The sequence below is a fragment of the Notamacropus eugenii genome, chromosome 4, assembly GCF_028372415.1.
Source record: "Notamacropus eugenii isolate mMacEug1 chromosome 4, mMacEug1.pri_v2, whole genome shotgun sequence".
Classification (NCBI taxonomy): Eukaryota; Metazoa; Chordata; class Mammalia; order Diprotodontia; family Macropodidae; genus Notamacropus; species Notamacropus eugenii.
Genome location: NC_092875.1, coordinates 20,486,034 through 20,509,982, shown reverse-complemented (window position 1 = coordinate 20,509,982; position 23,949 = coordinate 20,486,034). Strand labels below are relative to the sequence as shown.

General features: G+C 42.8%; 1 protein-coding gene across 1 annotated transcript in view; it reads left to right on the top strand.

The window, feature by feature from the left end:
• MYO18B (myosin XVIIIB) overlaps positions 1 to 23,949 on the top strand; it is a 339,875-nt gene that overhangs the window by 204,382 nt on the left and 111,544 nt on the right. Inside the window, exons 33-34 of the mRNA XM_072600101.1 lie at positions 22,345 to 22,458; positions 23,530 to 23,646. Of these exons, the coding sequence (XP_072456202.1) occupies positions 22,345 to 22,458; positions 23,530 to 23,646 (231 nt within the window). The remainder of the gene's footprint in view (positions 1 to 22,344; positions 22,459 to 23,529; positions 23,647 to 23,949) is intronic.

Below are 23,949 nucleotides of genomic sequence, written 5' to 3'. Positions count from 1 at the left end.
GGGTCACAGCTTAGGCAAAGGTGCATAAGCAGGAGATGGAGAGCAACAATTAGGTCATTTGGACTGGAATTTAGACTGCATAAAGGGGGAGTGGTTGGAAATGTCTGGACAGGTAGGTTGGAGAGCAGATGGTGGAAGGAGAGGAAATAGGAAGTCACTGAATGAGCTGCTGTTTATTAACTTCAGAACAGATTCTTTATCCTGTGAGGCCTTTAATGCCCTCCCTCTTCACCTCCACCTGTCAGAATTCCTGGCTTTGTTCAGTTCAATTCATTAAGTATTTATATCAACTTTGTGCTTCCTCCAATACCTAGCATACTACACACAGTAGGCATTTAATAAATGTTTGTTACTTACTGTGCTGAAGTGAAGCTAGCACCGGGATGGAGTCTAGGCCCCAAATATACTGTTTGTGTGATGGTGAGCCATTCCTTTTACTATCCCAAGGATTTGTAAAATAGGACTATTCTGACTGCTACCTCACAGGTCACTATGTTGGGAAAGTGTTTCAAAAACCTTACCATGAAAGTGTGCCTTGTAATGGAAAGAGTCCTGGGTGACTTAAAGCCCAGTGCTAAGTACAGGGTCCCTGTTTTTTGGTCTCTTTGATATCACCTATGATCACTATGAAAAACACAAACAAGACAAAAGAAAACACCAAACAAACAAAAACCCAAACCTAAAGAAAGCAGAGAGGACAGGCCAGGAGGCATTTCAGTCCAAACGTTCCCCACAGGCTAGACGTCAAAGACCATTGGGCCAGAGACAGAATGGTACAGTAAGAATGGGGTAGAATTTGGAATCAGGGCCAGGGTTTGAATCCTGTCTTTATGGCTTACAGGCAACATGGCCTCGGGTGCATTCCCTGTCCTAAGGAGTCTTCCACCTCTGACATTCTGCAATCCCCTGAGTACTATTGCTTAACTTCTTGACAACACAGACTAGGGAAACAAAGGAGAGGTTCTGCCTTGATTTAATGACACCTGTTCATTAGGATCCAATTAGTAATTAATCCATGTTGAATGTCTCCGCTGGAAATAAACTAATCCAGAGCCATAAGCAATTCCAACAACGTCCATATATAATTGAGATAATGGTTTTGCATAAATAACATCTGTGAGGAGCAGATGTTGGCACCTGGCTGGGAGAGGAGGATGGAAGGTGATCTCTGTGGTAGAGCAATTTGCCAATTTTCCACTTTCCTCTGACCCAGAAAAGGGAAAATGTCCCTTTGTTCCTTTTGCATTGACCTATCACAAGCTGCCTGACCCTGTTAAAGTCTCCAGAAACTGCTCTTCTCCCTTCTTGGCTCCAAGAACTGGACTCTAAACTACAGTAGTTGGCCTGTTGGTCTGTCAAATTTTCCCTGGGTCCTAATCCTTTCCCACACAAGTGGGTGGTAGGGAATGGGTGGCACCTGAATTGACTTTTGAACCAGACTTGCAAACTCTTTCCCTTTCAGAACCTTATTTTGCTTCACAAAATAGGGGATGGGGTGAGAAGATGGAGTCAAGTATTTCTTAAGCCTTTTCCATCTCTGAATCTTGGGGGCAGTATGGTGCAGTGGTCAGAGCATTAAGTTTACTCTCTCTAGATCAAATCTCTCCCTCTCCAATCTACATCACTGCCAAAATGATATTCCTAAAACATAGTTCCTTTGCCATTTTCCAAACCACCTCCCTTTCTGATTTTTGCCTTGACATAAGTCCTGTCCCCTGCTTGGGGTGTCTTCTTGTCTCCAACTCTTAGAATGCTAACTCCTTTGGAATCTCAGCTCAGGCCCCGTCTCCTGTAGGATGCCACCTCAGCTATGCCTAACCATTAGGAGTTGGCCTCTTTAAGTTAGGTTGTATCTGTTGACCTGCACTTACTTTGAATCTCCCAGCAAAAGTAAGCCCCGCCAGGTCAGGAGTGGTTCAGGTTTAGTCCTCCCTAAATCTTCTGATCTTGAACTTTGCATTCCTGGTGTTGAGCAGAAGTCTTGGCACACAGTAGGTATTTAATAAATGTTTGTTGAATTTAATCCAGTTGAGTAATTGAGGTCAGAACCCTCATTATTTCCCAGATAAGGAAACTGAGGCCCTGAAAGAAAGGAGAAATGAACTGATTAAGGCCCACAGGAAGGCTGGAACTCAGGCCTCTTTACTCCAAATCCAGCAGCCTTTTTGGGACTTATTCTTTGAATTCAAAATGAGATGCATCAAACATCTAATTCATTTTTTTCTTGTAGTGCTCAGACTAGAAACCATCTGCCTAAGCCCAGGGTCATGGGCAGGGTAGATACACTGCAATAATCTCACTGATTGATGGGTTAGGGAGAGGGAACAGAAGGGGAAAAGTTTTGTGCAAACCCACTGAAGCACTTGCAGAGCTGCTTTTTCAAGTGACAGTCAACCATCAAAGAGGCAACGTTACTCTCTTCTTTGAGCCTCAACTCATTCATTTGTAAAATGAGAAGTTGAATTAAATGGTTTCTAAGATCTCTCCTAGCTCTGACACCCTCTGCTCTCAGGCCCCTGCCAACCCTGACATCCCCTGTTCTGAGGCCCCTCCCAGCTCTAGCATCCCCTGTTCTCAAGACCCTCCCAGACCTAGCATCCCCTGTTCTGAGGCCCTTCCCAGCTCTGACATTCCCTTTCTAAGGCCCTTCCCTGCACTGACATGCCATATTCTAAGGCCTCTCCCAACTCTCACATCATGACTCACCCAAGTCTAAAAGTTTCCGTTCTAAGTTTTCTGTCAGCTCTAACAGCATCTGATCTTTCCCCTGGATGCCTTGACATTGTAGATTTCTGTGAGTCATAGGAACATGGTCCCAGATGTTGGGAGCTGCACAGGTAGGATCACCACAAATATCCTTGTAGGCAATGGAATAAAATGGCAGTGTTCCCTGTTGTGGCATCAAGGTTCAAAATGGAAGAGGAAGGAGGATGAGTGGATGTATGTAACAATAGCCATCATACCAGCTCCCTTTTCTACAGTGGGTCATGGTTACAGAGCACTTTCCCACTAATGCATTGTGCAATACCTCACTAAGCCCTTATTAAGAACCAATATCCTTTTATCTCATTTGATCTTTGAAACAGCCCTATAAAGTGGGAAGAACAAGCACTTTTATTCCAGTTCTAGGGTTGAGGAAACAGATGTTACTTATCCAAGACGGATGTCTTGCTCGCTCACTCTCTTCTGCGCTTCCAGGATTTTCACCTTTTTACTCCTAGGTGTTACACCTCTATTATTGTAGGTAAAGAGCATATGGTATTTCCCTCACATTGCTACATTCAGTGGCTGACATATTGAAGATGCAGTCCCCTGAGACAACCAGACCTTTGTCTATTGAATTTTTGCATCCACGCTTCCCCATCTCTTAACTTACAGCACCATTTAAAAAAATTTAACATAACACAACATTTATTTCAATTAAAGTTCATTTTATTGGATACATTAATACAAAAAAGCCTTTATTAAGAACCTACTTTGTACCGGTAATGTACCTATATATTAAAGAGCACCTATTGTGCTGGGTAATGAGGATACATAGACAGAAATCCAATGTTCTAGGCTCTAGAGACCTTGGTGAATCCTAACTCTTATCATCCAGTGGATTAGGTATTCCTTCCATCTGCTTTTGTGTCTTCTGCAAATTTTATAAGCTCACTGTCTATGCCTTTAAGCCATTAATGAAAAACATTACATAGTACAAGTACAGCTTCTTGAACATTCCCCTTAGAGAGTTCCTTCCAAGCTTATATTAAAATATTAGTGAGTATCCCTTTGGGTCCAGTCATTAAAAAAATATACCATGACCCTTACTTGTTTATCAGGGCCACATCACTCCATTTCCCCCATAAGAATCCCGTGAGAAATTCTGAGAAATGCTTGTCAAAAATGTAGTTAAATTATGTGTATTACATCCTTCTTATCCACCAAATTAGTCACCCTGACAGAAAAGGGAGTGAGGTTACTCTGCCTTGACTTGCTATTGATGAAGCTGTGTTGGCTCTTCATGATCCCTACTTCCTTTAATAATATATTCTTGAATTTTGTCAGGCATCAAAGTCAAACTTGTTGGATGAGGTTTCAGACTCCGCTAATTTCCTTTCTTTTTTTTATTTTTTGGAAAACTGAGGGCTTATTGCCCTTCATCCATTCTTGACAGGCTTTCAGAAATCACTCCCAGTGGTTCAATCATCATCTATCTGACTTTTTTTAAAATAACCCCTATGCAGTCCTTTCTGGTCTGATAAATTCATCAACGGAGGCTGAATGCTCTCTTCCTACATCCTTGCTTCTCTTGGATTTTCAACTCCCTATTAGTAATTGCTGGAGGTCTTCAAAGATGCCATAATCTCTTAGGTCACTTCCAATTCTACGGCTACTCTAGAATGGAATGGTCTGCCTCAGGAAGTAGTGAGTTCCCCATTGCTGGAAGTCTTTAAGCAAAAGCTGCAAGACCACTTGTTGGATGTTCTATGGTGGATATTCTTATTTCAGGACAGGAAAATGGATACCTAGTAGTGACCAGGCTGCCTCTTGGCACTCCTACCACCTCTGCATCCCCATGAGCCAGTGAAGAAGATACTGAACTTGGAGTCAGGAAGACCTGGGCTCAAATTTTACCTCAGATCGTTATTGTTTGTGTGACTCTGGCCTTATTTTCCCATACAACTGAATAAATTGTATGGCCTCTTAGGTTCCTTCTAATTGTGAGCATAATCTAGGAAGCAATACCAGAAACCAACTGGTCCAACTCTTCCATTTTAAAGATGAGGAGACGGTGTCCTAGCAAGGTAAATGGATTTGCCTAAGATTGCATTAGTAGTCGGGTAGTGAGTGTCAGAACTGGGATGAATGGTGAGTTTCAGATCTCAGATCTCTAGGGAAGGCAAGCAAGAAAAGACACCAGGAAGGGTGGTCAAGGCCATCATTTGCTCTTTCAGATGCCCAAGGAGTGCACCGACAGCTGTTCCAGCTGTGCCCAAGTCAACTGCATGAATGAAGGTCTAGTTCAGGGCTCACATTTCAAGTTCCAAGTGCTTCTAACAAATAGATGATGGGGCATTATAAAGGCTACCGCCACCATCCCAAATGAGCAAGGTCTCTCTGTGTGCCACAAGACAATTATGGACAGAGAAAGTGTTCTCGGCAGCTGATTGAGTCAGTCCTATTCTCTTATGGAGAAATGAATAAAAACAGACTTTTCTTTTAAGCCTGAAATGATTTTATGCTCCATCTTCCATCTGTGGGACTTGTGGTCCTGTTACTATTATGAAATTATAACCATGTAATAATACTACTGTAAAATGCCTTTCTGGCCATTGTTATCCTCAAACACCTCTATGTTATGTATCTTCAAGGACTGGGTCAGATCACATGATCCTTAGAGTTTCATGAGGTTATGAGATCTATCCGAGGTCCCACAGGTAATTCAAGATTATTGTCATTATCGTCTGTCATTGTATATCAAGGACTTGATAATGACAGTAGTCATTGTTATAACTCCTACTTATACATTATTATAACAACTCTTATTTATATATGTGTTTTGGGGTTTTTGGTGCCAGCACAAAGGAAAGCAACATTAGGTACTTAATAAATGCTTGTACGTTGGTTTACACAGGTCTTTACTCTTTGTAGAGTCCTTTCAATGCATTATTTTGATGAATCCTCACCATACGTCTCATGGAGGTGCCTGCTGGGGATTTTGGTTCAGTTGTTAGAGTTAGACCAGATGGCCTCTGAGATGCCTCCTTAGTCTGAGGTTCAATGGCTGAGAGTTTGCTGAGCCCTGTTTGGCATCTCCTCAGTGCCAAAGGCTGTCCTTTCCACTTAGGACTTTGGACACAGTTGTCATTTCCCTGTGGTGCTTTTCTCCCTACTCATTCCCTCTCCCCCATGGGTCTTTTTAGCCCTATGGACTCTTTTAAAATCCCCAAGGCGATTAACGTAAACACCAACTAGGATGACAAGGCTTAACTGAGGTTTTCCTTTTCCCTTGTGTTCCTAATTGGCATGGTTTAGTGGTACAAAGAAAAATGAATCACAGTGAGATCCAGGCAGATGATCCTTGGGAGAGGCATGAGCAGGTGGTGGGTGGCTCCTGTCACCACTAGGAACCCCTGACCTTCCAGCCTTGGGGAATTGGAAACAAGGAAAGAATAATTAAGTGCCTCAAATTGATTCAACGTTAACTCACCTAAAGACCTCTTTATCCTCTGTGTCATAAGCCATGATGAGAACCAGCATTTAGTTAAAAAGGAAAAAAAGAATGGGTATCATGGCCCCTTTTTCAATTGTTCTCCTTCCCCTTTCCCAAAATGGACATTTCCATTGTCTCCTGAAGACCAACAGGGCTGGGACTGAGAGGCGGGTGGAAAATCCACCTCTCCCTCTTCTCCTGAGGAGCCAGGGAGACAGCCCAGCCCCCTGCAATAGAGGGAGACAAATGAACTTGGGATAATGGTGTATGATTGTGATTATTAGCAATAATGGATAATAATGATAGTTTATATTTGTACAGCACTCGATGCTTTAAAAGACACATTCACCTCCATTCTGCCACTTGAGGGTAATAACAGCTCACATTTCTATAGAGCTTTATGGTTTATAAATTCACATCCTCTATTTTACGCTCTAAGGTTCATTCCCATTCTGACATTTTCTGTTTTCAGGATCCTCCCAGCTTTGACATTCCATGTTCTAAGGGCTCAATTAGCTCTTTAAAAAATTCCTATTCCATGACCCTTCTAATTTCCTGAGGAGGATATTTCATGCACATTTTTCTTTCGGAAGAAGAAATCGTGGCCCAGAGAAATAAACTGACTTGCTTGGGATCAAATGGCTTGTAAGATGAAGTTCTGAGACTTCCACACAGGTCTTATGACTTCAGTATAGTTTTTTATCCAATTACACTGCTTTGGGCCCACTAGAATGGCTCCATAAAGTACACAAGGAAAATATTATTACGCACCGAAAGAAGCAGTGAGGTAGGGATAGGCCATTGCCTTAGGCACAAGGAGAGACTGGTTCAAATCTTGGCCCTGCTACTAGCTTACCTTGTAGCCCTGGGCAAGTTATGTCCATTTTCTGACCCTCATTTTTTCTCATCAGTAAAATGACAGGATTATGATAGATCTTGAAGTCACCCTCTAGGGATAACCATCGACATGAGACCAAAAGGTAGCATAGACTGGTGGACAGAATCCTTGATGTGGGGTCAGGAAGATCTAGGTTTGAATCTTAACTCATAGACATGTGTCTCCTTCTGGGTGAATGATAAAGCTGAAAAAAAGATGTTGGAGGAGATGTGGGAGCAATCCTGTCCCTACCTCAAGAAGTGAGGCTCAATTCCCTTTCAAAAGCTAGACTCTTCTTTTATATCCCTCTCTTCTTGACTGCCAGAGCTCCTATTGTTCAGAGCTGACTCTTTTTGACCACCAGAGCTCATACTTCTCAGAGGTGGCTGTCTTCTCAGCTGCCATAGTGCACCCTCTTCCAAATCGGCTCCTACCCTGAGTGTTAATTTTATCAAGCTTGCCTACTTCACCCCTACTAAATGGGTAGCAAAGTGTAGATACACATTTATTTAAAAGATTTTACATTTTTGCAATTTCCCTTTGATCTAGGGTCTCCTGATCAATGTCTCCTCCACAGTCATAAAGCTTGGAGCGGAACTCAAGTATCCATATCCTGAGATGCTTGTCCCCCACCCCAAGACAATCACTGTGTCTAGTCTTTCTTTTATTCTCTTGGGCGAGAGATGTCCACAACAGGGAAGCCGAGGATGTTATTTGTGGGACACATCTATAGTCCTTTTGCACTCAGTCATGGAAGACTAGCTTTCTTGAAAAATATCCCTTTGATGTCACTGTTGGTGAGCAAATAATAAATTGCAATGTCCAGGAAAGCAATTTTAGAGTTTAAAATTCCACGTCACCCATTTCCATGTTGGATCTCCTTGCTCCCATCTGAATCCTCTGTGTGCTGTCTGGAATGGATCCAGGGGAAAGGACATATTCCATTTCATTTGTTTCTGTTTAAACTTTCCATTGATTTCCATCTTTTGTTTTTTCATCCTCTTTCTTTACAAATATATTTTCCCACCTCCTTGCAGAACAGCCATCCTTTGTTACAAATAAAAATGAAAAAATTCCCCAATGCATCAACTGAGTCATGTTCACCGTTCTGCACCCCTAGTCCACCACATCTGTAATTTCTAAATAAGGTTTCCCTGCCTCCTTCCCCAGTGGGTTACTTTTCCTACTATAGGGCCCAGTGAGAACACCTTTACTGAATCCTGAGTTTGTTTATTCCCCTTAGCATTCCCTATGCCTGAACAGCTCATTTAGCAGCTTAATAAGTCCAAAGCAAACATTTTCCACAGGTATTCAAAGCGAGCAAGATGGCAATGCTGAGGAAAGCAGTGGCATTCATCAGCTTGTGTTTTATGTGTCTGTGGTGGGAATCTTAATTGGCTCTGGCTGGTTGGGAAGGTTTCTTGCTCTGATTGGGAAGAAAGAGGGTGCAGGAACAGAATGTTCTTAGAGAAGAGGAGGGGAGCAAAGACCTAAGGGGAGAGAGGAGCAAAAGGAAGGGAGAGGAGAGGAGAGGAATGGGAAGAGGGAAGAGGACAGGGGAACAAAGGAAGGTGAGAAAAGAGGAGGGAAAGGAAGAGGAGAAGCAAGGAAAGAGGGAAGAGGAGAAGGGAAGAGGAGGGGAAGAGAGGGAACAGAAAGGGAGAGGGGAAAAGAGAGGAGAGGAGGGAAAGGAAGGGAGAGAGAGAAGATCGAGCAAGAGACTCAGCTCGGGAGGATTTCTGTCCCAGGTGTTGGTTCATGAGTGTGTCATTTCACCTGATTGTGGATGAGAGGATTTTAGTAAAGAATGTTGCAATGAGTTTGAAAGTAGAAAGAAAGAAGATCCTAGCTCAGAGGGACAAAAGGAGGAGCCCAGAGTGCAAGAGCAGAGAAGGATTTGTAGAATGTCAGAGCTGAAAGGGGTCTCAGAGACCCATCAAAGGTTGGAGAAATATCCAGCTTTTAGCTTAACTATCTTTAATGAAGAGGAGGGGCCCCCTCCACTTAGAAACAGCTTCTTCCTGATATCAAGCCTAAATTCCCTTTGTGGCAGCTGATGCCCATTGTATCTAGTTTGAGGCAAAGGGGGCAGAATATGGACACCCCTGCCCCCACCTCCATCCCTCCAATCAGTCCCCATCTTTCTGGCTGCCCTCTTCTGGGCATTATCCAGATGAGACAGCAGTGACAAGGAGGATAGACAGTACGTGTGCTTGAAAATGAGGAGAAAGAAAAATAAAAGGCACCATCAGTCACTGAGAGGAGAGACTGACCTAGGGGGGGAGATTCTCAGTCATTTTTGTCCCTGGGAAGACAAAGGCACTGATTTGAACAGAGAAGAGAACTCAGCTTGGTGTATTTTCTGTCTCCCCCACAAGTACCTGGAACAGATACTGATGGGATCTGTGATGAGGCCAAAGCCACTGTCAGTCAGCAAACATTTCTTGAATGCTTACCTACTGGCTAGAGCTCTTTTCACTAAGGAAAGGCTGGGATGAAATCCTAGGACGAAATCTTGTGATCTGCCATTTCCTAGCTGTGTGACCGAGGGTGAGACACTTCCCCTGTGGGAACCTCAGTTCCCTTATCTGTAGAATACCTTCAATTCAATTCAGTGAGCATTAATTAAACACCTACTGTATGCAAGGCCTTGGGTACCCAAAGAAGGGTTAAGCCATCCTTAGTTCAAGGATTTCCCATTCTATAGTTTCCATTCTATAATCTTACTACATGCATGGTGTTTGTCACCAAATCAGTCAAGGTGAACTAAGAGATTGAAATGGGGGTGGAGGAATGGGATCTGAAGTCTGAATGATGTGAGACATAGATAGGAGTGGGAGGAGCCACAGGAAGTGGACTGGTGTCTCCGAATTCCCTCTTCTCCCAGGAAGTTGGACTGCTGTTTAGTGCCTGCCTCAGTCCTTTCAAGGTCACCCCATCCCAGGACCCAGGAAGGAAACTGTCTTTAATTACAGCATTTATCCACAGTGTAATGCAACACAGAGCCCTGGATCTGAGGTCAGAGGGTCCAGTCTCAAATGCTGGCTTAAAGCCATGATCTTGCAGCTCCAAATCAAAATTGGTGAGGTAGAAGTACCTCAGCAAGGTGGCGCCTATCTGTTCATGGGTGGGGGTGGGAGCTGTTCCAGGGATGTTACAGACACAACATCTCTATAATCTTCAGGGCATGCCCCACCCCAGATGTCTCAATCTAACTCAATTCAGCTTAAAAAAGTATTTAAATGCCTGCATAGGTAGAATTAGAGGGCATTGGGCCTGGAATCAGGAAGCCATTAGTTCAAATCCTGTCTTAGACACTTTCTAGCTCTCTTTCAGTCTCAGCTTCTTTATCTGTAAAATGGGGATAATAACCACACTGCCTGGCTGCTGGATGACGCAGTGCATAGATTGCTGGGCTAGGAATCCCAAAAACTCATCTTCATGAGTTCAACTCTGTCCTCAGACCCTTACTAGCTGTATGACCCTGGGCAAGTCACTTAACCCACTTTGCCTCAGTTTCCTCATCTGTTAAATGAGCTGGGGAAGGAAATGGCATATCACTCCAGCATTTTTGCCAAGGAAAACCCAAATGGAGTCATGAAGAACCAGACATGAGTGAAATGACTGAACACTAGAGCAGCAATCTCACCTACTATACAGAATTGTGTGAATCAAGTGAAACTATTTGGAAAATGTTTTACAAATTTATATCACTATATTAATGCTAGTTATTGCTTCATCCCAAACCCTGCTCCTAGGGATGAAAGAAGACAGTTCTTGCCTGCAAAGAGCGTCAAGTGGGATGAAGCAATAGGGTGCATACTCAGATGAACAAATAAAAGATATATAAAAAAATGCAGTTAATTCCTGGGGGCAGAGATGCTCCCATATAAAGGAATCCAGGAAGGTCTCTTATAGGAACTGGTATTTGAGCTGAGCCCTGAAGGGAGGTAGGGATTCTGTAAGGCAAAAGGACAAGTCCTTTTCTTTTTTTAAAAAAAAATTAATTTATTTTACTTTTCAACATTCACTTCCACAAGATTTTGAGTTCAAAATTTTCTCCCCATCTCTCCTCTCCTCCACCCCAAGACAAGCATGCATTCTTATTACCACTTCCCCCAATCTGTCTTCCCTTCTATCACACCTCCCCTTCTCTTATCCCCTTTCACTCTATTTTCTTGTAGGGCAAGATAGATTTCTATATCACATTGCCTGTATGTCTTAGTTCTCAGTTGCAGGTAAAAAACAATTTTTAGCATTCTTTTTAAAAATTTTGAGTTTCAAATTCTCTCCTTTCCTCCCTCCCCACCCATCCCCACTGAGAAAGCCAGCAATTCAATATAGATTATACATGTGTGGTGATGCCAGATACTTCCATAACAGGCATGTTGTGAAAGATTAACTATATTCCTCTCCATCCTATCCTGTCCTTCATTTATTCTTTTCTCTCTTTTGACCCTGTCCCTCCTCAAAAGTGTTTACTTCTGATTACCCTCTCCTTCCATTTACCCTCCCTTCTATCATTCCCCAGCCCCCAGCTTATCCCTTCACCCTCTACTCTCCTGTACTGTAAGATAGATTTCATACCAAATTGAGTGTGCATGTTATTCCCTCCTTAAGCCAAATGCAGTGAGAGTAAGGTTCATTCTTTCCTTCTCACCTTCCCCCTCTTCCTCTATGTTATAAAAACTTTTTCTTGCCTCTTTTATGTGAGATAATTTACCCCATTTTATTTCTCTCTTTCTCTTTCCCTCAATATATTGCTCTATCATCTCTTAATTTTATTTTTTAGATATCATCCCTTCATGTTCAACTCACCCTGTGCCCTCTGTCTGTATATTCCCTCCAACTATACTAATACTGAGAAAACTCTCAAGGGTTACAAATATTATCTTTCCATGTAAGAATGTAAGCAGTTCAACTTTAGTAAGTCCCTTTTGATTTCTCTTTTCTGTTTACTTTTTCATGTTTCTCTTGATTCTTGTATATGAAAGTCAAATTTTCTATTTAGTTCTGGTCTTTTCATCAAGAATGCTTGAAAGTCCTCTATTTCATTGAATGTCCATTTCCCCCCCCCTGAAGTATCATGCTCAGTTTTGCTGGGTAGGTGAGTCTTGGTTTTAATCCTAGCTCCTTTGACCTCTGGAATATCATAGTCCAAGCCCTGTGATCCCTTAATGTAGAAGCTGCTAGATTTTATGTTGTCCTGATCGTCTTTCCACAGTACTCAAATTGTTTCTTTCTGTCTGCTTGCAATATTTTCTCCTTAATCCAGGAGCTCTGAAATTTGTCTATAATATTCCTAGGAGTTTTCATTTTGGGATCTCTTCCAGGAAACAATCAGTGAATTCTTTCAATGTCTATTTTACCCTCTGGTTCTAGAATATCAGGATAGTTTTCCTTGAAAATTTCTTGAAAGATGATGTCTAGGCTCTTTTTTTGATCATGGCTTTCAGGTAGTCCAATAATTTTTAAATTATCTCTTCTGGATCTATTTTTCAGGTCGGTTGTTTTTCCAATGAAATATTTCATACTGTCTTCTATTTTTTCATTCTTTTGGTTGCTTTATAACTTCTTGATTTTTCATAAAGTCATTAGCTTCCATCTGCTCCATTCTAATTTTTTAAGTTCTTCAGTGAGCTTTTGGACCTCTTTTGCCATTTGGGTTAGTCTTTTTTTTTAAAGTTTTATTCTCTTCCCTTTTAGCAAGCTATTGACTCATTTTTCATGATTTTCTTCCATCACTCACATTTCTTTTCCCAATTTTCCCTCTGCTTCTCTTACTTGATTTTCAGAATCCTTTTTGAGCTCTTCCATGTCCATATTTTTCTTGGAGGCTTAGGATGTAGGAACTTTTGACTTTGTTTTCTTCTGGTTGTATTTTTTGATCTTCCTTATCACCAAAGTATGATTCTATAGTCTGATCCCTCCCTCCCCCCACTATTTGCTTATTCATTCAGCCAATTACTTGACTTTTGAGCTCTTTGTCAAGGTAGTTCTCTGCTTTCAGTGGTGGTGGTAGTGGTGCACTGTCCCAAGCTTCAAGGGTTTTGTGCAGTTGTTTTCAGAAATACTTCTAGGGACATGCAAATTTTCAGCTCTTCCAAGACTGTGTGATCAAAGGAGAGGTATCCACCCCTCTCCTGATCTGTGAGTGACCCCAAGCATTCCTCTGTGCCTTGGAACCATGAGGAGGACTCCCTCTCCACCACTGCCACAAGCTCCACCACACCAGCACTCCTCCTTGCCCTAGGATCATCCCCAGGATTGTGACCCAGATCTGAGCAGGACAAAACAAGAGAATCTTGCCTCAGCACTAGCAAAGAGATCTCTGCTATCCATTTCTGATCAGCCACTTGATCCCCCCACAATCTGTGGGTCTAGAGCTCCAGAAACAGCTGCCACTGTTGCTGCTGCAACTATCCCACCACCCTCTCCACAGCCCTGGGACTGGGGCTAGACCACCCTATTCTCTCACAAGGGTCTGATAGGCTTTTTCCACTGACCTTCCAATTTGTTCTTGGTGTTTTGGGATTGAGAAACTTGGAAACCACCACAGCTGCCAGCAATTCAGTCCTCCAAGGTCTGTTTAGTCTCTGTCTGTGCCTACATGGCCTGCACTGGACTGCACTCTGTTCCCAGCTCGGTGCAATAGAGACTTCCTATCAACCTTCCAGGCTGTTTTGGGCTGGAGATTTGCTTCACTCCATCATTCTGTGGGTTCTGCAGCTCTGGAATTTGTCTAGAGTAATTTTTTACAGGTATTAGGAGGAGTTTGGGTGAGAGCTCAAGCAGGTCCCTGCTCTTACTCTGCCACCCTGGCTCCATCCCTCAGGACAAGCCCTTTTCCAGGAAGGAGTCACCACATGTGCAAAGTCATGGAGGCAGGAGATGGAAAGGCTTTGGGAAATAAGATCTAGAGGGCCAGCAACAAGTGTCCCAGGGGGCTGATGACTACAGAATTAAGCCATTCCTTGCTCATGGAAGGGAAGTGAAGTGAAGCCTTCCTCCCCCCGCAAAGAGAATCTCACTTTTTATTTTGTATATTGTTATATTTACTTCTCTGGGTATATCATCTTCTCTCAGGAGAATATAAGCTTGTTGAGGGAAGAAACTGTTTGGTTTTGTATCTCCAGTACCCAGCCCAGGATGTAGGACAGAGTGGGATGTTATAAATGCTCAATGAATTGAACTGAATGAAAAGGAATTAATTCTCCATGTACTTTGGCCAGGTAGGGGATCTCAGCAACTTCATCCAAGGGGGCTTGCTGGAGGTTGGTGAATATCATTTGAGTAACACTTTCTGAGGAACTGAACCAGCCAATGGTTCTTTGTTGTCACACCCGACTTCCCTGTGACTTCCCTGCCTAGAGGCAATCCCAGGGAAGTCATTTTTAAAGAAATGGGCAGCATTCTGCTGACAGTCATGAAAGATTTGATCTCAGCCCTGACACGATCTCCTGTATTACTTCATAAAAATGTCAATCAAGCTGTTTCAATATGGAAATAATGTGGGGTGAATTATTCTAGTAGTGGGTCATCTATAATGGAAAAACCAGCCAGAGATAAACCTATATTTCTTCCAGCTGGAGGAGTATAATGAATTGGAACCTTTAATACTAGGTATTAAAGCTCACTTGTTGGTAGCCTCAAGCCTGCCCAGTGGGTACGATGGCGGCGATGGGCCTGGTCCCATCCAACAAAATTCCACTCATTTCTGGGGCTCTTGGAGATTTTGTCCTTTCAATTCATAGAATCACAGAGTTGGAAGGGGCTTCATGGTCCACATAGTCTAACCTATACATAAACAAGTAATATCCTTTCAATATACAAAGTATGGACAACAAAGAAGAGGAACTAGGTGACACAGTAGAGTGTTGGACTTGGAGTCTAGAAGGCTGGAGTTCAGATTATGCCTCAGTTACTAGCTGTGTGATCCTGGGCAAGTCAACTAAACTCTGCCTCAGTTTCCTTAACTGTAAAATGGGGATAATAATAGCACCTACCTCCCAGGGTTGGGACAGATCCAGAGTAATTTGCAGACCTTAAGGTACTGTGTAAATGTTAGCTATTTTTTACTATTATCTCTTAAAACAAAAAAAAAAGTGTATTTGAGGTCACTGGTATCCTCAGTGTCTAGTATTTAGTAGCAACTTATTTCTCTTTTATCCAGGAATCCTGAGGGTCTTCCCCTCCAAGTTTGATTTTTTTTTTATTAAAGGGGCTGTCCTTTGAGTAACTACTTAAAGAGGCCAATTCATTGAATTAGTATATCTCACTCAAAGTGAGAATCTGATGAGGCCTTAGCCTAAAAGGGCCAAGGTCTCCCATTGCATTCTGGGCCATCTCCAGTTGTCCTGATCAATATCTGGCCACTGGACCCAGATGACTCAGGAGGAGAAAGTGAGGCTGGTGACCTTGCACAGCCCTCCCTCACTCAAATCAAAGTCAACTGCAAGTCATGTCATCATCTTGATGTCATGGTCTTTGAGAATAAAGGACAAACCACAACAACAATTCTCAGTGTCATTGGACTGGTGTCCAATGGTGTCATTGGAGTTTTCATGGCAGAGTACATAGAGAGCTGGCTTCAGAGTCAGGAAGTCCTAGGTTCACATCCTGCCTCTGACACATCATAGAGATGTCCGACAAGTCATTTAACCCCTCAGAGACCCTGGCCAAGACTTGGTTATTAGAGTATTGATCTGCTTTGGGAGAGGACATTTACTCAATGGAAACTGGGCATATCAGTGAAATCTAAGATCTGCTAGAATAAGACACATACCTAGAATTTTAGTTGAGCAAGAGTTTTTTAAATGCTCACCACATGAAAAGCTCTGAGGATACAAAGGTGAAAAAAACATCAGGCCTCTTTCTCCCTTAAGTGTTCTACAATTCATAGTGGGACAGAGGGTTGTTACCCTGTTGTCTGGGCTGCTGTTTGCTTTCTCCCTAGGTGAAGTCCATTTTCTTCATTCCTTGACCCCTCCTTGTGCCCTAGAAATCAGCCCATGGATTTAATGAGGAACATCAGAGAATTATAGGTTTTAATCTGGGAAGGACCTTGAAGACCATCTCATGTAATCACCTCATTTGAGAACTGGGGAAACCCAGACCCAGAGAGGGGAAGGAGCTCACACATCAGATGGTTGGCCTGAAACACAAGCACTCCAAATGAATTCACCTAGTACTAATGACATCTTAGATTTTCCTGAGAGGGATAGACAATGGAGGCAGGGTTGTCAGGGGGAGGCAGCACTGCCAAGATGAAAACAGCACCAGCCTGGAGGTCAGAAGGTATAAGTCTAGGCTCTAGACTTGGGCAAGTCACATTACTTCTGGAGCCAGGAGACTTGAGTTCATTCATTCTCTCCAGCACTTACTACCTGTGGGACCTTTGGTGAGTTGCTTAGCCTCCTTGGGCCTCTATTTCTTTAGGGTTGCCTAGATAGCCTCTGAGATCCCTTCCATCTCTCCTCTAAAGACTGTATGGTAGCCTCTCTGGGATTCAGTTTCCTCATTTGTGAAATGGGGAAGGGGTTGGACCAGCTACTCTGTTAGATCCCTTCCAACTATAAATCTAGTATGCTATATGATTCTTCATATCACCCCTCAGACATAATGCTGGTGGGTCCCTGCTCTGCCTGTGATGGTGATTTTCTAGGTACTAGAGAGGACCAATGCCAGGCTCATCTTATCTCTGCTAAAGTTGAAGAAACTTCCCTGATGCAGGGCACTGAGGAAGGAATCCAGCTACACACAAAGTAACCAAAGCTCCTAACATCTAGTTTCCTCCGGAGATTAAGCTGTAACAATTCAAACGATCAGCTTCTGCCCTAAATAATTTCCTCTCGAGCATCTCAAACACCCTAAATTGCCAAGGAAAAAGGTCCCTCAAGTTCTAACCTCTGAAACTTTTGCTGTTCCCAACTAGAGAAACATAATATCCATGAATAGAAAGTTGTAAAACTCTAATGATTTTCACATGAGTGAGGATTAACAGACAAAGGCAGAGAGAAATAGACAGAGAAAGAGACAGTGACAGACAGAAACAGACTGATAGAGAAAGAGAAAAACAGAGACAGATGGAAGCACCGACATAGATCGAGGGACAAAGAGACAGAGAGATAGAAAGCAAGAGAGAAGGAGGGACAGAGACAGACAGATGGACCAACAAGGAATTTTATTAAGAAGTCCAACTCTTACCTGATATATAAATTCCAGCTACAACATGCCAGTATTGTAGGGTTGTAGGACCATATGTTTAAAGCTTGGAAGGGACCCCAGAGACCATTAGATTCAATCCCCTTATTTTACAGATGAGGAAACTGAGGCTCAGAGAAGGGAATGTCACTTGGATAAGGAGTTCATAGGTCATAGCTGTAAGCTGCAAGGGACCGTTAGAGGCAATCTAGTCAATCTCTCCCCTTCATTTTAAATAGGAAACTGAAATCCAGGAAGATTGTCACTTGCCCAAAGTCTCTCCACTTCAGCATTGAAAAGATCATTACAAACCTTCTAGTGCTGCCTGGGTCTCAAAAGAACCCCTTCCTTGACATCTCCAACAAGAGGTCCTTCTGCAGTGAGAGGGACCCTATTACCCCCACTTCCCCAGGGCAGACCATTTCATGTTGGGGCTCTTTGAATTGTTAAGAAGTTTTCTGACTTGAAGATGAAATTTTCCTCCTATAACTTCTATCCTTTGGTTTTTGGCCTTTGGGGCCAATCAGAATAAGGTAAATTGAAAGACTCTTTAATAGTAACAGCCCTGGAGGTTCATTTGCAAGTGGAAACTTTACAGTACATAATCTCACCAGAGCTTTATAATAACCCTGTGAGGCAGCCCGGCATAGGGGATAAAATGCTGGACGTGGAGTTTGGGAGACCTGAGTTCAGATTCCACATTAGATTTTTATCAGTAGTTGACCCTGAGCAAATCAACTCCCCTTTCCCAATGTAAAAGAATAGACTTTTCAAGCACCAGATCTCCCAGTGAAGGGTTCCTGTCACCCTTCACTCTTCATCCATGTCAGCTTCATCAATGGAACCTTCCTCTTACCACCAAAAGAAGGCTTCTTTCCTTACCCTCTTCTTTTGATCCTTTCCCCAGTCCTCACCCATTTCTCTGCAGGATCTTCTCTTTCAAAGACCACAGGGATCACTTTCACCTCATTGCTCACCCTTGATATGATCCTAAAACATCCCAGGCTGTTCCATCATTCCATGTCCCCCTCTCTCTTAATGAATCTTCCCCCACACAAAAAATGGCGATTCACTTGCATAACCAGGTTCTGTCCGTAATGCCCTTTGTCCAGTTACTTCTAGCAGATTTCTGCCTTCATTCCATCTCCTTGTATACATTTAGAAAGAAGTCCCATATCGATCCCTCTGTTTACTCTCCCTGAGGCTGTCCTTGTCAGCTGCTTTATTCACTTCTGCATTTCTATTGTTTGAGGAGCGAATAATCTCTTCAATTCTGATTTTCTTTCTAAAAATGTTTCAGGCTCTTTGTTGTTACATGTCCATCTTTTGTCCTGCATAGCTAGGTTCAGATTTGCAGGATAGGTGACCCTGGGCTGCATCCTGAGCTCCAGGGCTCTTCAGAACACATTATTCCATTCCCTCCCATTTCTAGTGGGTTCAGAATAGTTTTGCGTTACTTGAATGTCCTTTCCTTTGTATTTGAAGGTCTTTCTCCCGATGGCATGCAGAACTTATTTCCAAATTGAATTGTTAAATTTAACCACTATGTGGCTTGGAGTTTGCAGCCTTCCTTTTTTTTTTCTTTTCTTTTTCTGGAGATGATCTGTGGATTTCCAACTGGGGATTTAACTGTGTATATTCAGAAGTTCTGGGTATTTCTCTTCTATTATTTCCTTCATTGTAGTGTTAAGGTGTTTTTTTTATCTTGTGGTGTTCTGGGAGAATTATGATCCTTATGTTGTTTGTGCATCTTGTTTGAGAGGTATACATGTTCTACTTGCATAAGGAGCAATATTCTTTGATTGGTTTTTGCTTCTCTTCTTCCAGATTATCCTTCATTTCTATATATTTGCATTCCCCGTCTATTGTTCTCTTTTGTTTCTTTGGTATGGATTGTCACTGCAGATTCAATTTTTTTCTATTCTCTTCATTACTTTTACTGTGCAGGTCATACATTCTGCTCTTATAATTCTTATTTCTCTGTTGAACCACTCAGGGACAGTGTGTTGTGATTCCATGTTCTCACAGACTCCTCATTCTCATTGAGTTTTGGATCATTTTCCTTTGTTTTAAACTGTTTATTCATAGATGTCTGAACTTGCTTACTAAATCTGGAGGCCATATTGCCTTCTGTTGTTAATATTTTCCCTTATGATTTATCTGCACATTTTCTAGGTCTTTGAGTTTTCTTCTTTCCGAGATCTCTAGTAATTTCAGTCTCCCTGCCCCCTTCCCCCCACTGCTTAATCCTTCCTGTTCACTTTTTGACACTCTGTTGGTGATTCTTTCTTTTTTTTCCAATTAAAAATTTCTTTATTTAAAATTTTGCATTCCAAATTCTATTTCTCCTTCTTTCCTTCCCCTGCTCCTGAGATGGGAAGCAATAAGACATAGGTTGTACATGTGCAATCATGTAAAACATTTCCATATAAGTCATTTTGTAGAGGAAGAGTCAAATAAAAGAATAGAAAAGAAAAGAAAGAAAGAAAAGAAGGAATAAAAAGAAAGAAAGGAAAAAGAGAGAGAAAGAAAAATAGCATGCTCAATCAACATCAGTTCTTTCTCTGGAGGTGAGTGATATGATTCATCATTAATCCTTTGGGCTTGTCTTGGATTCTTGTATTGGTGAGAATAGCTAAGTCATTCACAGTTCTTCATAGTATAATATTGATGTTACTGTGTTACTATGTACAATATTCTCCTTGTTCTGTTTACTTCACTTTGCATCAGTTCATGTCTTTCACTGGTGGTTATTTCCTTGGAGGCTGAGTCTCAAAGCATCTCAGCTTCCTTCCACACTGAGCATGGTTCACCAGTCTGGATCTCTGCCCAACTGACTTTTGAATGGTCAGCATGGGTCCCAGCTGATTATTTTTCTCTTTCCCTCAGGCTTGAAGGAGTGCTAGACAGCCTTTCCCATGCGAAGTGTCTTTTCCTGGTGTCCTATACCTCTATTCCTTAGTGCTATAGGTCTGTCTGGCCTGACTCCAGCTCTGCTGGTGTTGCAGTGTTTTTGGCTCCAGCATCAGCAGTTTAGAGCTTTGCAGCCCTAGTGCTATGGGGTTGTGATCCGATAGGTTTTTGCTCCTGAGGGGCTATGGCTGCCTAGCTATCTATCACAAACAGGGCAAATTTATGTAGCTTGGAGCCAGTCTCAGGTATTGGAAAGATGGATAAAGGACTGGGATAAGGGATGCAGTGGATAGAGTGTTAGGCTTGGAGTCAGGGAGACTTATCTGTCTAAGTTCAATTCAGCCTCAGATACTTTCTAGCTGTGTGACCCTGAGAAGTCACTTAACCCTCTTTGCCTCAGTTTCCTCATCTGTAAAATGAGTTGGAGAAGGAAATGGCAAACCACTCTAGTATCTTGCCAAGAAAACTCCAAATGGATGACTAAGAGTTGGACATGACTGAAAAATGACTAAACCACAAAAATGTGCTAGGTATTGAGTTGAACTATATGGCCACTTGGGCTTCTTTCAACTCAAATTCTGTAGTTCTATGATTCTTAGCTTCAATTTCCTTGTTTGTAGAAATGGGGTTGATATCAGTCCCCACCTCACAGAGTTGTTGTGAAGATCAAATGATATAATATGCATATATGTATGTGTATATACATACATACATACATTTAGACAGTGTTTTGCCTACTTTAGAGAGATGAAGAAATGTCTCATATTATTAGTATTTTATCTATATTTTTTGCATATGAGTAAACTGAGGCCCAGATGGGTGCCTGGCCACACCACTAAAGTCTAGGTCTTTCTGACTCCAAATCCTGCTTACTATTGGAGATGCCTAATGTGCCACTGCCATCTTTCCAAGGCTTCTCTTCTCTTTCCCAAATGTCTCCAATTCCTTCGATAGATCCTCCTATGGCCTCCTCTATCCTCACAACCCTCTTCTCCCTTCTTTGGACCAGTTCTAGTATGTCAGTGTGTCATGACAGAAAGAGTACGAGCTATCTGTGTGCCCCAGGTCAAGTTACTCAATGTTTCTGGGCCTCAGTTACCTCATTGGCCAAAGGAAGGGCTTGAAATCAGTGGCTTCCAAGGTCTCTTCCACCTTTAGACCTAGAAGCCTAAATCTGCCATTTTCCTGCCTGTGTGACCATCCTCTCTGGCTTCCAAACTCTTAATCAAATAAAGGTGATTAGACTAGATGGACTTCAAGGTCTCTTTCATCTTGAATATATGACCCAATGTGATCCTTCAGTGAAGGTAGCATCATAAAATGAATCTAATGCTCCATACATGAAGTTGATTAACATCCATCTCTTGCTACATGAAGCTTTTCCTGATGCCCTCAACTTTCTTGTACTGAGCTACTCTATTGGCTTTTATTCTGATGCCCTTAAATATATCCTTGTAAGCCCCTTGAGCACAGGGATTGTCTCACTCGGATTTGCATCCCCAGTGCCCAGAGCAGCGTCTAGCACAGAGTAGGTGTTTAATAACTTGCTAATGGTGAAAAAGAATGTCCATGGCCGAGCTGGACTCAACCCCCAGTCCAATGTTCTTCCATTTCCTTTTCTCCATTTTTGATGATTCTTCCTTCCCTGGCTGCCTTTCCAGACAGATAGATAGACAGACAGACAGCAGGAGCAGAGCCCAGCCCTTGGGGGAGACAGTGCTGACCTCATACTCAGGAAACTGATGATTTGTTTTAAGGGCTCCCATTTCAGAGTGAGCAGGGATGGCCACTGGAGCAAGGCCTTCCTTTGAGAGCCTGCCCGGCTTCATTTGCAGCTTTATTTCATGGTGCGGTAACCATTAAATCGAGAGCCGTTTTGACTGTAAAATAGAAACTAACTGCTGTGAGGGCAAAATAATTTTTTTCAATTGTACTACAATGTAATTTAATAGGTGAAAACATTCAAGAGTTCACCGTAAATAATGTTGCTGGTGAAGGGCGGGCTGGGGATGGGAGGGAGTTAATTGGAGGAGGCAGCTTTGGAAATTGGAGGAGGTTGAATCTCACAGTGGTCTTTCTTGTTTTTCTCTCCCTCCCTCCCTTTCTCCCTCCCTCCCTCCTTTCCTCTTTCCCTCCTGCTTTCCTGGTACAGCTAGAAGAAAGTGAGGCCAAGTGTGCAGATGCTCAGAATACTCAGAAGTTGCTGGCCCAGGACCTAGAGAACATGCATAGTGAGCTGGAGAACATTACCAGGAACAAGAATCTGGTATTTACCTCCCCACCCCCGGCTCCCCAGCATGTGCACACTTCCACCCACTATAGAAGACACTCTTCAGTGCGTCAGTCTTGGAAACAGTCCATTGCCCATTGACCTGGCCCCTTCCAGTCCTAAAGTTATGAGTCTATCGGTGAAAGATGCTGTATGATGAGCAAGGGGGATGTCGTTGCATAGAATTGTCAGTCCTTCTCTGACATCTATGGAGTAAGTAGTGAATAGAATGAGATGGCCTTAGAGCCAGGAAGACCTGGGCTCAAATCTTGCCTCTGGCACATCCTGGAGATGACCTGGGCAAGCTTTTCTTGGCAATGCTGTAGGACCAAGACTGACAGGAGGACAGAGATGGTATGTCCCAACATTGGTGAAGGCAGTTTCCTCATCTGGGAGGTAATCCCAGGCCCCATCCCTATCCCCAGCCTCTCCTCCTCTCTGTGGCTTATCCTGGTGTGCTAGGAACCCTGTCAAGATCTCCAGAGCCCAAACTCTGGGAGGTCCTGGCAACAGAAATGTCTGCTAAGTGCAGAGATGCTCATCACCTAGTGGTCAGTGCACTTGGTGAGGGATGCTTTGGCCATGACCAAGTAGGAAACACAGGTAAACACACTGTGCTGGGCTCTTGCACTGACTGGCAGAGACAGAAAAGGAGGCAGAGGGTGCTGAGAATCACCTGGTTTTTACCTCTACCCTAGACATTAATCCCTTATGACAAAGCATAAAAAAAGAGGGCAAAATTTCAGTTCAACAAAACTAACCAACAGACCAGGCAAGTCCCATATTATATGCAGAGCTCCAAACCCATAGACTACCTACCACCTTAGCAAAAAAGGGAAGGAGGTGTATTGTCATGCATCTTTTTTTTGGTGGGGGGCTCAGCTTGGCCATTATGATTTCACACATTGAGTTTTCCCTCACATCCCCTTATTGTAAAGGGGAGAAAACTGCACATTGACAAAAGGGAAGTCCCAAGTGACCAGCTTCCTGAGCTTGCCTCCCCTGACTTCCCCCCACCCCCAGACTCACTTTTCTTATAATCGCAAGAGTTCCCCACCTTCATACCAGGTTGATGAGCAGCTATATAGGCTGCAGCTGGAGAGAGCTGACCTCCTGAAACGCATTGATGAAGACCAGGAGGATCTGAACGAGCTAATGAAGAAACACAAAGACCTTATCGCCCAGGTATGGAGGCTCAGCCAGAAGTCAGGGCTCCCAGGTGTGGGTGCCCAGGACTGCGAAGGATGCAAACATGCACCGTGTTTGTAGGAAGGAAATAGACACTGATTAATTACCTACCAGGTTCCAGGTACTGTGCTAAGCCCTTTACAAATATTATCTCAGTCAGTTGTGACAGCAGCCCTGTGGAGTAGGTGCTAGTATTATTCCCATTTTACAATTGAGGAAACTGAGCTAGTCAGATGTGACGGGACATGTCCAGGGTCACATAGCTAATAAATATTAGAGCCTAGATTTTAATTCAGGTCT